Source organism: Anomaloglossus baeobatrachus, chromosome 3 (genome assembly GCF_048569485.1).
Source record: "Anomaloglossus baeobatrachus isolate aAnoBae1 chromosome 3, aAnoBae1.hap1, whole genome shotgun sequence".
Classification (NCBI taxonomy): Eukaryota; Metazoa; Chordata; class Amphibia; order Anura; family Aromobatidae; genus Anomaloglossus; species Anomaloglossus baeobatrachus.
Genome location: NC_134355.1, coordinates 409,141,463 through 409,156,828, shown reverse-complemented (window position 1 = coordinate 409,156,828; position 15,366 = coordinate 409,141,463). Strand labels below are relative to the sequence as shown.

The window sequence follows — 15,366 nt, the reverse complement described above, 5'->3', positions numbered from 1 at the left end:
TGGGGACAATATGACCCACAGTAGAAATTGGGGCAACAACTGATTTTGATCCACGTCTAGCTGCTGTCTAACTCAGGTGAGTGAGGGGTTTGGCGAGACCCTTCATAACATCTCATCTGCTGAATATCCGTGTCAGACACAAGAAGAAATATTGCAGATCTGTCCACGATGATATCTGCCTCAAGCACTCGCTGAGCCATTTTGTAAGGGTATGTGTTTTTCTCATGGTTTTTCCATGCAGTTTTGTCATAAAGCCTAAAGGATTTCCTAGTTAATGACTTTCCTGAAGTCTCGTGCACACATTGCTTATTTTTTCACTTTTTCCTTGCAGATATTCAGCAGATTTAGCAAATCAGTTCTCACATTTTTGCTGCAGATTTTACCCATTCTAATGAGTGGGGGAAAATGTGCAACAAAAACACTTGCAAAAAGTGTATATATTAGGTCCCATGCGCACACTGCAGTTTTTGGTGCATTTTGTGGTGTTTTTAGTATCCACAAACTGCATGCTTTTCCTTCCCCGGCAGAGTCTGAGATTTCAATTTGCTGTGCACACGCTCCTTTTTGATTTTTGGCTTCAGTTTTGTGGTGACAACAAAAATGCAACATGTCAATTGTTTGTGTTTTTACTTTTGTTTTTCACCCAATGGTGTTAAAAACGCATTAAAAAACGCATGGTCAAAAACACAACAAAAACGTGCGTTTTTTTGGCCACAAGCTGCTTTTTTTTTTTTTGTCCACAGGGTGCATTTTTGAGGTTACAACAGATTTGCAGCATACAGACATACCCTTACACTGCGTTTTGCCTGTCAATACATCAGGATTAGCAGCAGTTTTCTGTCATACATCCTGAATGTGTGCTCATAGCCAGAGTGTTCTTTTGTCTTTTACTTTATACCGTCTTTGCCTGTATGTAGCGTATTTTTTGGACTAGAAGATGCACCTAGGTTTTATACGAGGAAAATAGGGGAAAAAATTGTGGTTATGATGGGGGATCTTCTGCGGACATGGTTATGGGGTAACGTCCCCCAATTCTCAACTAATGGGCTCCATGCTGGGCCCCTTCGAGGTACGTGACCCCCATCCTGGTATATACAATGACATATAAAGTTTGGGCACCACTGGTCAAAATTACTGTTATTGGGAACAGTTAAGGAAGTTATGCATGGTTAGTACCTGGTAGCAGCCTCCCTTGGAAAGTATCTCAACTTGTTAAAACTCTTTTTTAGTTAGCTAAGAGTGTCTCAATTCTAGTTTGGTTGATTTTCATCCATTGGCAGCCACCTGACCAACTCTATGCAAAGGAAAGGTGTTGCACTACGTAAGGCAAAAGATGATCCCACCAGATATTGACTAATATTCTGACCGCCCCGGGCCCCCCCAATACTAAAAGGCTACGTGCCCACGTGTGCGCTCTGCACCGCGTCTAAAAGGTGCGCTTCAGAGCGCAGCTGAACAGCTGCGTTCTGAAGCGCATGGTGCCTGCAGAGAATGTGTGCTCTGCATGCTGCCTCTCCCTATAGACAGCATGCAAACCGCACGGAAGAAGTGACATGTCACTTCTTAGAACGCGCGCTTCGGGCAGCAGCCGAAGCGCTGCGCTGTAATACGCCACGTGCGCACGGCTCCTGCACAATCTTCATAGATTGTGCAGGGGACGCAGGACGCATGCAGTTACACTGCGGTGCAGATCGCAGCATAACTGCATGTAAACACGCAACGTGGGCGCACAGCCTAAAACTGCACATTTTACAGTGGCCTTTTATTATAGCCAGCCTAAGGCACACCTGTGCAATAATCATGCTGTCTAATAAACATCTTGATATGTCGCACCTGTGAGGAGGATGGATCTCCGCAAAGGAGAAGTGATCACTAACACAGATGTAGACAAATTTGTGAATATTAAAGATATAAGGCTTTTTGTGCACATAGAAAAAGTCTTAGCTCTTTGCTGCGTTTTCTATTTTAGTTCAGTGTAGTAGCATCCAAGGCACGTGTGTTGGGAGTGAGTGGTGTTTGTGAAAAAGCAGCATGCACATAGAAATAGTTTGGGGTGTCTAAACCCCTTTTAGGCCTTTCCACACACGTATCAGTGACATAAGCCACCGCCAGAATTCTTGTAGAGCGCACAGGGGCTATTTTATAGGGCAACTTATGAATCAGGTTAGCAATTTTTTTTCAAATTGTGATTTTTGTTCGGCAGCTGTTTATTCTGCAGGACCCCTTATTTTGAGAGTTGCGTCTTCATTCTAGGGAGTCTGTTGGATTTGCACGTGAAGAAATAGATCAGGTAGCTGTCGTACAGCATTGTGCATTGTATCCGTACAGTAAGCATTTGGTCTCTGATGCCAGCTCTGCAGTCATTGCTTTGAATGTTTTGACTGTCAAAAATGTATAAAAGGTAGGACTAGTTTTCCTTGTGGGTGACCAGGTGACTGGAAAATCAGCTCTGTGATCTTAGCATGGCTGACCATAGTCGTGTTCATACAGGACCGTCAGAATCGGACACTTTTCTTCTTCAGCTGGCTGTTTTTGCAGAGTTTTCTGTGAATGACAATACGGTAAAATGCTGTCTTGTTTTGTAGGATGAGTAAATTGGTGCTAATTAAGGCTGGTTTCACACTACGTCTTTTTAACATCCGTTGAAAACGTTTTTTTAACGGAAGTACGGATCCTGCTTTTACAGCAAATAACGTATGCAAACGCATATGTTATTTTGCAGGATCCTGCACTGGATGTTTAGGGGCGTGCATTGGAGTCATGTGATCGGGAGTGAGGCTAACTAGTCTGGGAGGAGGCTTCTGACAGCTGCAGACGCTCGTAACCAAGGTAAATATCGGCCTTGGATACCCGATATTTATCTTGGTTACGAGTCAGCTGCTCGGAGAGGGGGAGAGGGGGAGAGGGGGAGAGGGGGAGAGGGGGAGAGGGGGAGAGGGGGAGAGAGATTGATTGATTCCGGGCATGCTCAGTCCAAAAGCAGGATCCTGTCTATGAGCATGCAGCGTTCACCTGCGTTTGCGTGCGTTATAGTCAGGATCCAGCAATTTGCAGTATTTGGACGGAGCTCAAAAACGCTACATGTTGCGTTTTTTAAACATGTTAAAATAACGCAAAAGGACGGATCCTGCGTGTAACGGACGCAAACGCACGCAAACGCAGGTGGACGCAAGTCCATTGAAAATGCATTGACATGAAAACGGATTTGCACAGGATCCGTACTTCCGTTAAGAGGGGAGAGGGGAGAGGGGAGAGGAGAGAGAGAGAGAGAGAGAGAGAGAGACTGATTCCGGGCATGCTCAGTCCAAAAGCAGGATCCTGTCTATGAGCATGCAGCGTTCACCTGCGTTTGCGTGCGTTATAGTCAGGATCCAGCAATTTGCAGTATTTGGACGGAGCTCAAAAACGCTACATGTTGCGTTTTTTAAACATGTTAAAATAACGCAAAAGGACGGATCCTGCGTGTAACGGACGCAAACGCACGCAAACGCAGGTGGACGCAAGTCCATTGAAAATGCATTGACATGAAAACGGATTTGCACAGGATCCGTACTTCCGTTAAAAAAACGTTTTCAACGGATGTTAAAAAGACGTAGTGTGAAACCAGCCTTAGATCGATTGTGTCAGGACGACCGTTGTACACAGCAGTTTTCACCATTTTGTATATTGCTGTGTGATGATACATCTAATATACAGCCCAATCCAATGGAGTCCTACTGGAAAGGCTATGACCTGTATTTTATCTCTCATCTGAAGCTTACAGCTTTGCTGCCAGCTTTTAAGGTGTTTATTTTTGTTGCTTGTTTTCTTCCAGTATGCGGCGGATGTCTTTAGTATAGTTGGTACATTCATGCAGAGATTTGTTGTTGTAAATGACATTGCCTATTCTCAAATCACTAAAGCAGAAGAGCGGCATTAGCCACCTGCAAGATAACTGTATCAATCACCTGCAGAGAGAGCTTTCACACAACTGTGCTAAATTTTTCATTCCCGTAGATCCCAAATGAGAAATGAAATATTAAAACTTATGGAGTGTGACATTGCTCTTTCTGGTTTTTATGCCACGCGTGGTCTCTGAACGGCTGCCCAATAACCCCCAAGGACAGTGTGGTGGCTACGATCAGTTGTTGGCAGGCTGCAGCCATTAACCATGGAAGAAATAAAATATTAACACACTCCACACAAGAATAACTCTGTTGCAGATATTTGAAAGGCAATTACTTAGTTCGTTATTTTAAATAGCGGGTCAAGATCACCTTGGGTAATGGGACGGTTTTATGTTTAGCTGGCAACCACCTTACAGGAAGTTCACCACCCCCAAAATGCATTTTGAAAATTACATACTGTGTCGTAGAGGCCCTAGTACGTATAACACCCATACAGAAAATAACTTTTAGTTGATATGAAATGTGGGGGTTTCCATGCACCCTTGGCATATTGAGGTCTGCCCTCCGATTTTGATTGACTGTACTCTCGTCAGAGTGGCCACTGTCTGAATGCTGCCGGCATGTGTGTGGTGATGCGTGTTCTCCTCCCGGTCTCCATTATTCTGATGTCGCTCGGTACACGATTACACCTGAAACCGGAGATCCCACGATAATCTGTGAGGTCTTACTGTTTAATGATAAAAGAGAAGAGGAAGTTTAACCATACATGCGGCTCCAGGAAAAATACAACCAAGAGGAACCGACATCAGCTCACCGGTGTAGGGAATAACAACATTATGGTGCGGTGCATGGCGACATTGGGCAGGTTCCCGAGCTGAAAATGGCCGCAATCAAATTGTAATTCCTAAACATTTCACAGGATATTGTGTCCAACCCCTTTAATTAAACCTGAAAGTCTCCACGTCCGTTCCATCCCAGTTCTTTCATTTTAAATATAAAAAAAGATTGTGACATGTAGAAGCCAAATCGCCAAGGTCACCGTTCAAATATTTCTGGACCTAAGGCCCAAGACACACGGCATGAAAATCCGAGCGAGTGGAGTGCGATAGAACATTGCATTCCACTCGTACCAATATTAGCCTGTGTGTCAGCGCACATGAGCGATTATTTTCTCGGACCGAGAGAACGATCGCAGCATGCTGCGACTGTAATGTGAGACTCTTTTCTCTCGCACCCATTCAAGTCTATGGGGCGAGAGAAAGATCGCAGTGCACTCACAGTACACCGGTGTACCACGCGTGCAGGGCGAGAATGGCAACAGCTGGCTACGAAGGAGAGAGGGAGATAAATCCATCCATCCCTCCCCTCCTCAGAGTCGGCCCATCCCCTGCAGCTGAGGTCTGATCGCATGATCGGACCTCAGTCGCAGTGACACTCGCATGACACTCGGCTCCCGCTGTGCTGCCAGCGTGCGCAGAGTGTCATATGAGGCTCGCATTAGTCCCCGTGTGCCCCCGGCCTAACTGTAAATAATTTGGGGGTGCAGGTACATCCTCATGAATTTCTGCAAGCCCCATTCACAGCTATTGACTAGCCTCAGAAATTTAGAATAGTTTGTGGTGAAATCCGGCTGTCAGAGTTCCCTTTAATAACCAAATGGGACATAAAATTGTAGTGCTTGTTGCTCTCCAGAACGGTCTCTCGCACAGGGGCTGATCAGATTCTCATTCAGCGTGAGTGCAGGACAAATGGAGTCACACTACTTGGGAGCAGCCTCGAGATCCATTCAATGCACTTGTGACTTGTACAGGAGAATACAATTCTTTTGAAGCACAAAGAGCCTTCTCACTCAAGTATAAGTATTGCCTGCCAAACAGCCAGTGCACAATGGATAGAAACCGTAATAGGAAAAATGCTCCTTTTGGGTTTTTAAAACTCTTGAAATAAAAAAAAAAAAAAAAAACCCCAACAAAACCCAAACATTAGAATAGCTAAATGTAATGTTATCTCATTTTGCAAACTACATTTTATGAATGTTAAAAAAGACAAACTACATATTGTTACTCAGTAAATACAACCATGTTCTGCCCATCTGTGCACACGGTTATTGCGATTTTCATTAATATTCATGTACTGTAAGGCTGCTTTCACACCAGCTTTTTTTTTTTTTTTTTTTTTTTTTTTTTAAACTGTGGCACAAATGGATTTTTTGCCGCAAAGCCGGATCCTTTACAAATGCTGTGTCATTTCAATGCATTTGCAATGGAATCGCAGCAATAGGCAGTCACATGCGGTTGCGTGCAGCACACACTGGATCCGTTGCTTTGCGGTATTTTACTTTTTTTTTTTCAAAAACACTACTTGCAGCGTTTTTGTCCTCAGGCAAAATACTGCATATCAATGGATCCGTTAGATTGCGGCGGTACCTGCAATGTATTTCAATGGGCGCCGGATCCTGCTCTACCGGAAGTCACCGCATTCTGATAGACAGAATCCTGTTTCCTGTACTGAGCATGCCCAGAAAGCAGCCTAGCACGGTCAGTACAGAAATCTTTCTTTCTTTCTTTCTTTCTTTCTTTCTTTCTTTCTTTCTTTCTTTCTTTCTTTCTTTCTTTCTTTCTTTCTTTCTTTCTTTCTCTTACGTCACCACCGGAGTCTGCTTCAGCGACTTCTGCTCCGATCGCCAGGTGACGCCATGTTGCTGGTGATGGGATAGAAGTCGATGCCAGCGGCACCAGTGGGTGCAGGCTCTGATCATCCACTGGGCTGGGTTAGCTTGGGATCTGCAGTACCGCTGGCTGACTGTGGGTGGCATGTGTCTTCCAGCTGAAGTTGCCAGCGTTCAGCTACAGCCAATGGGAAGACACCACACCCTTCTTATTTCCCCTCCTGTCACATGATCATTGCCAGATATAGTTCTGATTTTCCTGGCTCCTGTTACGTCCTATTCTGTTGGTGATTCCTGTGTTGACTTCTGCGTGTTTTTGACTACCCTTCTGCCTACTGTTTTTGTACCTTGCTGCCCGACCCGGATCTGACCTCTGCTACGTTTGCTGACTACATCACTGCCTGCCGATTCTGTCCCTGTTCCGCAATTCCTGGTTTGACCCTGCCTGACTACTACTCTCATCGGACTGCAGCCTTCCACAGGTAGTGATCTTCAGGGTCCTGTGTAATTCCAAATCCCTGTATAAGGTTTAAAGGGTTTCAGGGTTCTGGGGGTCCTACTTGGTGAGTGGCTTCACTCTATCCTCCCCTTTACAGCCCATCTGAGTGTGGATCCAGGCAGGCGTTACTCTTTCTCTCCTTCTTTCTCTCCTTCTTTCTCTCCTCCTTCTTTCTCTCCTTCTTTCTCTCCTTCTTCTTTCTCTCCTTCTTCTTTCTCTCCTTCTTCTTTCTCTCCTTCTTCTTTCTCTCCTTCTTCTTTCTCTCCTTCTTCTTTCTCTCCTTCTTCTTTCTCTCCTTCTTCTTTCTCTCCTTCTTCTTTCTCTCCGTCTTCTTTCTCTCCTTCTTCTTTCTCTCCTTCTTCTTCTTTCTCTCCTTCTTCTTCTTTCTCTCCTTCTTCTTCTTTCTCTCCTTCTTCTTCTTTCTCTCCTTCTTCTTCTTTCTCTCCTTCTTCTTCTTTCTCTCCTTCTTCTTCTTTCTCTCCTTCTTCTTCTTCTTTCTCTCCTTCTTCTTCTTCTTTCTCTCCTTCTTCTTCTTCTTTCTCTCCTTCTTCTTCTTCTTTCTCTCCTTCTTCTTCTTCTTCTTTCTCTCCTTCTTCTTCTTCTTCTTCTTCTTTCTCTCCTTCTTCTTCTTCTTCTTCTTTCTCTCCTTCTTCTTCTTCTTCTTCTTCTTTCTCTCCTTCTTCTTCTTCTTCTTCTTTCTCTCCTTCTTCTTCTTCTTCTTCTTTCTCTCCTTCTTCTTCTTCTTCTTCTTTCTCTCCTTCTTCTTCTTCTTCTTCTTTCTCTCCTTCTTCTTCTTCTTCTTCTTTCTCTCCTTCTTCTTCTTCTTCTTCTTTCTCTCCTTCTTCTTCTTCTTCTTCTTTCTCTCCTTCTTCTTCTTCTTCTTCTTTCTCTCCTTCTTCTTCTTCTTCTTCTTTCTCTCCTTCTTCTTCTTCTTCTTCTTTCTCTCCTTCTTCTTCTTCTTCTTCTTTCTCTCCTTCTTCTTCTTCTTCTTCTTTCTCTCCTTCTTCTTCTTCTTCTTTCTCTCCTTCTTCTTCTTCTTCTTTCTCTCCTTCTTCTTCTTCTTCTTTCTCTCCTTCTTCTTCTTCTTCTTTCTCTCCTTCTTCTTCTTCTTCTTTCTCTCCTTCTTCTTCTTCTTCTTTCTCTCCTTCTTCTTCTTCTTCTTTCTCTCCTTCTTCTTCTTCTTCTTTCTCTCCTTCTTCTTCTTCTTCTTTCTCTCCTTCTTCTTCTTCTTCTTTCTCTCCTTCTTCTTCTTCTTCTTTCTCTCCTTCTTCTTCTTCTTCTTTCTCTCCTTCTTCTTCTTCTTCTTTCTCTCCTTCTTCTTCTTCTTCTTTCTCTCCTTCTTCTTCTTCTTCTTTCTCTCCTTCTTCTTCTTCTTCTTTCTCTCCTTCCTTCTCTCCTTCCTTCTCTCCTTCCTTCTCTCCTTCCTTCTCTCCTTCCTTCTCTCCTTCCTTCTCTCCTTCCTTCTCTCCTTCCTTCTCTCCTTCCTTCTCTCCTTCCTTCTCTCCTTCCTTCTCTCCTTCCTTCTCTCCTTCCTTCTCTCCTTCCTTCTCTCCTTCCTTCTCTCCTTCCTTCTCTCCTTCCTTCTCTCCGATTTAGCCTTTTTTTTTTTTTTTTTTTTTTTTTATTGCTTACGGCAGTTCGCATTGCGTTCCCTATTTAACCATCGCAGACATCAGAAAGCGTCACTGGCTCAGCCCCTCCTGTAGTAGCATAGCCAGGACACTGCACAATCCTGTTACAGATGTTGCGTATAACAGCTAAAGGCTTTAAAACAATTCTGGATGTGAAACGCGTCTGACCTTGCATCGTAAACGTGCCAGCTCCTGGGATCACCTCACTGTCAGTTTATGAGCAGAGGCATATGAAAGGGTGAGGGTCTGACCTCCGTACAAAGATTGGACCTGACTGATGTGAACCGCGTGAGCCTTAGCACCGATGTCTTTGGCTGTCAGAATACCGTGGATGTAAAAGTTTATGAATGCTTTCTGGCTCAGCTTTTATTTAATTTCAAAGCTTTATTGCCAAATCCACGGAGAAGCAATATAATACGCATTACCCCTCTACTACTGCAAATCACTTTTATGGAAATCTCGCTCCCACATTCCATTAAAAGCTCATTCTTATACTTGCTGAACATTCAGACCTTTTTTGGTTAATTCAGCATTTGCTTTTCTTTTATAAATGTGTCATATAAAGTTCCATCTTTTTGGCAGACTGCACAGTGTTTTGTTTGTTTTTGTACTATGTTGCGCTACTATGATAAACTATACAAATACATGTCACATAAGCAGCGCTTCAAATGATGTTGAACAATCCATGGGCAGCGTCTGTCCGCGACTGGCCAGGTATATTAGACTCTAAAACGCTGCAGAGCAAAACATACTTAAATATGTGCCACGCGGTAGATTAGTCCGACAGGCGGGGGTCTCTGTGGCTTCTCCTTGCCCACTGACAGTGACTAACAGGTCTCTGCCTACATGCATGTATAGGCAGAGACCTGTCAGTCAAGGCCAATGGGCTGGGACAAGCCGCCAAGGACCCACCTCTCCGACTAGTCTACTGCGCTGCTTGGTCCCCAGCCAGGAATGTGTTTGCCTCTGATACGCCGTAGAATTTCAGAATCAAACATACCTGGCTGAGATAATACCACCAGTGGCTGACATACGCTGCCCATGTATCAGCTGTCAGGTTCCCTTTAAAGGGGTTGTCCAATGAAAACAAGTAATCTCCATACTGTGAATCTCTGGTGAGCTCTGTATAACCCCTCACACACCACTGATTGGCAATGTTCTGCCCATGCATCCAGTGTACACAGAAAGTTGAGAATCAGTGGTGGGGTGGGATTATACAGAGCTTATGAATATGCTGGACTACCTGGCAGTAACCTTTCTAGCCTTCTTGGGATAATCTCCTTCTGATAAATAGGTGATTTTATCAAAACTACACAAAGCAGCCCAGTAGGCAACACATTGTTGGAATTAGTGACTCTCTTTTTCTTCAGTATGTTTGTCTCTAGGTGGCAAAAATCTGAGGACAAATTCCTTTTCAATGGCTTATTGCCCATACAAACAAAATATGTTCTAAAACTACCCTGAAGAAGGTGACGAAACGTGCATCGGAGGCAGCAGGCAGACACACACAAAAGCCAGGAGACATTTGAATAAGTGCACAGCAATATGGTGGTATAAGTGCAATAATTATAATGCTGTAGTTGTTTACATCTTGAGGGAGCTGCTAAGCCATTGTGCACTTTACTAGCTACATTTGCACCATTATAATTGACCTTTGATATCTTGGCAGCACTGGTCAGTAATTAGGTCGCTCCAATACTATTGTTTACAACCCTTGTGAAGCTGCTAATCCACTATGCACTTTATTAGGCTTATTTATAGCTAGGTGCAGTTGGTTTTAGAAAATACAGCAGGACTGATCATGGGAGTGATTTTTGATTAATGGGGTATTGCAATAGGCATGTTTGCACTTTTTGTATAACTTTTCACTGTATTTAATATTTATCATTGACATTTATTGTTGTTTGTGGTTATTTATAGTCAGATATTTATGCTGAATAGTATACATTTGATGATTTGGAAATTGTCTTATTTTGGTTCTGTTTGTCTGCATCCACACTGGTGGTATTGTCCTTTTTTTTTTTTTTTTTTTTTTTTTTTTTTTTTTTTTTTTTTTAAATAATTCTTCAATAAAAAATACTGATTTTAAAATGATTATAATGAAACTGTGTCAATTGATTCATATTTGTTTAGGTCTGTTAATAGACATAGAATATTGAATCTGTTTTGATCAGTTAATTTATAAAGACACAGCTATATTTTAGAGATTTTTGATAATCACATAAACAAATTGTTTAAGTTTATATTTGCTTGTGCAAAAAAGACCTTTATGACTGCAGGACATCGTATGGAAAAGATTGTGCTTAGATCTGGGTCATATTTGATTCAATCTCCACCGATGACTGCTACTTGTACTGAGCAGTGTGAGATCTCAGCAGCACGAAGATATACTTAATAAAGTATGCAATCTGTCAAATATGGTGGCTGATCTGTTTTTCAAGAGGTCCATTCACTGGATTTTGGCATACTTACTCCAATTGCTGCTGTTTTCCCTAACTCTAGAACAGTATTTTTTTTTCCTGCCCTTCCATTCCAAAGTGATGCCCCCGGTAATAATGGTGCAGGTTTTCCTTTCCTCCATGTTGGCATGTACCGTCCAACCCGTTATAGAGGCGAGCGCCCACATAGCATTTCTGTGGTGTACACAGTGCGTTGAAGAGGACATTTTCCTCTTTACTATTTGGAGGCATAAGTTTGAAACAGAGGCACAGAAGAAAAAGAAAGAACTATCGTTAATAAAAAGCAATCCAATGACTGGTCCTGTGATGCTTAGTTGCAGTCATTGTACATTTCACAGCGGTGTTATGTTGCCTCTGTATACTTAGAGAAGTGTGTGCGTGTTTTCCCTGTCTGGTATGCAGTAATAACGTGGAGGAGGACGTGAGCCACATTCTTCACCAAATGAGAACAATCCATTGAGTAAACACTTTGCTGTTCTGACCTGGGATCCGTCCTGCATGAATGTGCTGTTTCTTACAGCAATATGTCTTGAAGGTGAAACATTTGAAGGTGCTTGTTGTGTAGTAGGGTAGAGGACACTGCTTTACTGAATGAGGGTAAGGCCCGTTTCACACGTCAGTGAAAAACAGAGACGTTTTTCACTGGCGTGTAAAACACGCACATGTCCCTCCGTGTGCCGTGAATTAAGGCACACGTGGGTTGTCTAAGTGCAATCCGGGCTCCGTTCTCCGTGGCCCGTGATTGCACTTAGAGATTCACTCACCTGTGCCCGCTCCCACTCTCCTTGGTGCTGATCGCTCCCGCGGTGCAGCATCCGGCCGGCGGTGACCCCCGCAGCAGCTGCTTCCGGGTCGGCTGTGTCGTGCATCATGAATATGCGCGACAGTAATGAGCCGGCTCAGAAGCAGCAGGCTGCACGGGCTGCAGAGGACATCGCTGGAGCCGGGTGAGTAAAAATGATTTTTATTTTAAAAGCACGTTTTTTTCTGGCACGTGTTTCACGGACCACACCACTGCGTGGTCCGTGGGACATCAGTGATGCCAGAAAAAAATTGACATGTCTCCGTGCGGCAATCACGGAGACGCAGGTACGCCGCACGGAGACACGTGCAGTGAAAAATCACTGGTGTGAGCAGACCCATTCATTATAATGCGTCTGCGTATGTCAGTGATTCTGGTACGTTTAAAAAAAAAAGCACAAACGTACCAGAATCACTGACGTGTGAAAGGGGCCTTAGGCTGAGTTCACACATCCGTTTTTTGCTGAGTGGCACAATACGGCCCTCTGCAGAAAGAATGCAACCTTTTTTTGTTTTTTTTTTGCCGCCGGTTGCGGTTTTTCACTCATAGACTTGCATTAGCGCCGTATTGTGCCGCATGGCCTTGCGCTGCGTCCGTTTTTTGCCGGATGCGGCATATTTAGCCCATGCATCAGCCGGATGGAACGTTGCCTGACATGTTTTTTGGTGCGGCGAAAAAACCGCATCACGCCGGATTCAGCGCGATGCGGCGCGATTTACAATGCAAGCCTATGGACGCTGGATGCGTTTTTTTGCACTGCACATGCTCCGTATCAAGCCGCATCCGTCAAAAAACGGACGGGCCGCATGGAAAAACGTATGCAACGGATCAGTTTTTTCGCCGCATCCATTGCATAGGTATTTGAGCCGCACTGAAAAAAACGGATGTGTGAAAGCAGTTTAAGGCGGAGTTCACACGATCGTATTTCAAGGTCTGTATACAGATCGCAATGCCTGCTCTTACAAGGGAGTCTCCTGACTTGGATTTATATCCTTTTATGTGTATACAAGGCTGTATCTCCATAGTGGAAAGGCAGGAATTCTGCAGATAGTTCCGCATGATCTGCAGTTACGTGCGGCTGCGGGAAATCCACTGCATTTTCTGCAGCCGCAAATACCGCAGCATTGAAACAGCACTCCTCAAATCCCATAGGATAGCATGGGGAATATCTGTACTTACGTAAACCCGCGGATTTATCTGGAAATTGTAGAAAATTTGTGTGTTTTCCGCAGCAAATTCCGTAGTAACTTTATCCCGTGGGCACATGCCCTATCAGTTTGTCTTTGGAGTGTGGGAGGAAAGCTGAGAACCCAGTGGAAACCCACACAAACACAGGGAGAACATACAGACTCCTTGCAGATGTTGTCCTTGGTTGTTGCACAGATGTCCTTGGTTGGATTTGACCCTGGGACCGCAGCGCTCCAAAGCAACAGTGCTCACCACTGAGTGTTATAGGGCATTATGGTCCATATATGAACCATGAAATATATTTGTCTGAACCCGGCCTTAGGATCAGGAATATTGTGTTATTGATAATGAGATCATTATTGCTTCTGCTTCTATGGCAGAGCTTTCTTATGAAGGTCAATCATTCTTCACTTCTAAGCTACATTCAATCATTCGACTCAGAAGTCACCATTCCCATCAGTTAGATTCTTCTGAATCATATTTCCTATCCATTTCATCTTGGGGGTGCATGGATAATATGTGACTTAATATAAAGTTGACATTTAATGTGTTTTGTCTTTCAGCAATTTTTCCAGCTTGTGAAGTTACGAAAACTTGGTCTTAGTGATAATGAAATTCAGCGCCTTCCCCCGGAGATAGCAAACTTTATGCAATTGGTAGAACTTGATGTGTCTCGCAATGGTAAGTTGACAATTCTCAATAACTTTCTCACTTTTATGTTTTGTTTTTTTTCTTTTTAATTAATCTAATATGAAGAAACGTGTAAGGAAAGGATGGCTTGTGACAAATTTCCTTTCTCCAAACACATCTTGGGAGTTCATCCAAACGCCATCAGCTTCATGATTGCTATATATTTTTTTTTTTATTTTTTTTTTTACTTAAGTCATGCAAAACTGCTGCCTACCCAGCCCCAAAAGCTGTGACACCACGTTATGTGACTGCTGCAGCCAATCACTGACCAGGGCGGTATTAGTGGCTATCAACTGGCCTTTGGGCTGGACTGGCTGCAGCAGTCATGCTTTTGCACACCACAACAAGGGAATGAATGAAACGGGGACAGCATTCGATTGATAAATCTGTGTACATGTGTATGTAGTGTGCTTGTTAATATACTCACTTACCTCCTTCTCTGGTATTCAGCGTACTTCTGCTCCTCTTTTCAGAATCCTCACCGCTCCTCAGCATCACCCTACCACACTATACTGTGTATAACCTGAAAGTGTCTGTTACAGTGTAAGCCTATGGGGCATCAGAAGGAGACTCACTAGGTTTACATTGCAAAAGAAACTTCATCTCCCGTATAGAGTGAGCCAAATAACAATGTTAGTGTGAAGAGGAAAAACTGAACTGGGTACCAGAGGAGGTGGCAATAGGTGAGTATATATACATGCACATATGCAAAGGTTTAGTATTAAAGGAAACTACATTGGAGGGCTTCTTTAACCCCTTCACGACCATGGACGGATATATCCGTCATGGAGCGTGTCCCGTTAAGCCCCGCTCCCTGCCGCGGACAGGCGGCGTTGATCGGCACACATCAGCTGTTTTCAACAGCTGACGTGTGCCTGCATGTTACGAGTGGAATCTCATTCCACCCGTAACATTAACCCCTTACATCTCACTGCCAAAGTCTGGCAGCGAGATGTATATACGCGCGGTGAAGATTTTCACTTACCGCCGCCCCCACCGGAAGTGACGTGAGTGATCACGTGATTTTCGGTGGTTGCCATCGTAGCACAGGGTCATGTGATGACGCCTGCAGCTATGACGTTTCACTTCCGTTTTCACTCGACCCGGAGCAGAGTGAAACAGGAAGTGACTGTATCTGCTGTTAACAGCTGTATAGCTGTGATCAGCAGATAGATAAGAGCGATCAGATTGATCGCTATAGCCACCTAGGGGAACTAGTAAAATAAAAAAAAAGTAAAAAAAAGTTTTTAAAAAAAAAACAAAAAAAACAAACCTAAAAGTTCAAATCACCCCCCTTTCCCCCCATTGAAAATTAAAGGGTTAAAAAATAAATAAATATACACATATTTGGTATTGCCGCATTCAGAAATGCCGATCTATCAAAATATAAAATCAATTAATCTGATTGGTAAACGGCATAGTGGCAAAAAAATTCCAAACACCAAAATTATGTTTTTTGGTCACCGCAAGTTTTACGCAAAATGCAATAACAGGCGATCAAAAAGTAGCATCTGCGTAAAAATGGTACCATTAGAAACGACA

At 43.5% G+C, this 15,366-nt stretch overlaps 1 protein-coding gene across 1 annotated transcript in view; it reads left to right on the top strand.

Moving 5' to 3' along the window:
• LRRC1 (leucine rich repeat containing 1) overlaps positions 1-15,366 on the top strand; it is a 222,710-nt gene that overhangs the window by 86,182 nt on the left and 121,162 nt on the right. The window contains exon 2 of the mRNA XM_075340301.1: positions 13,698-13,815. Within this exon, the coding sequence (XP_075196416.1) occupies positions 13,698-13,815 (118 nt within the window). The remainder of the gene's footprint in view (positions 1-13,697; positions 13,816-15,366) is intronic.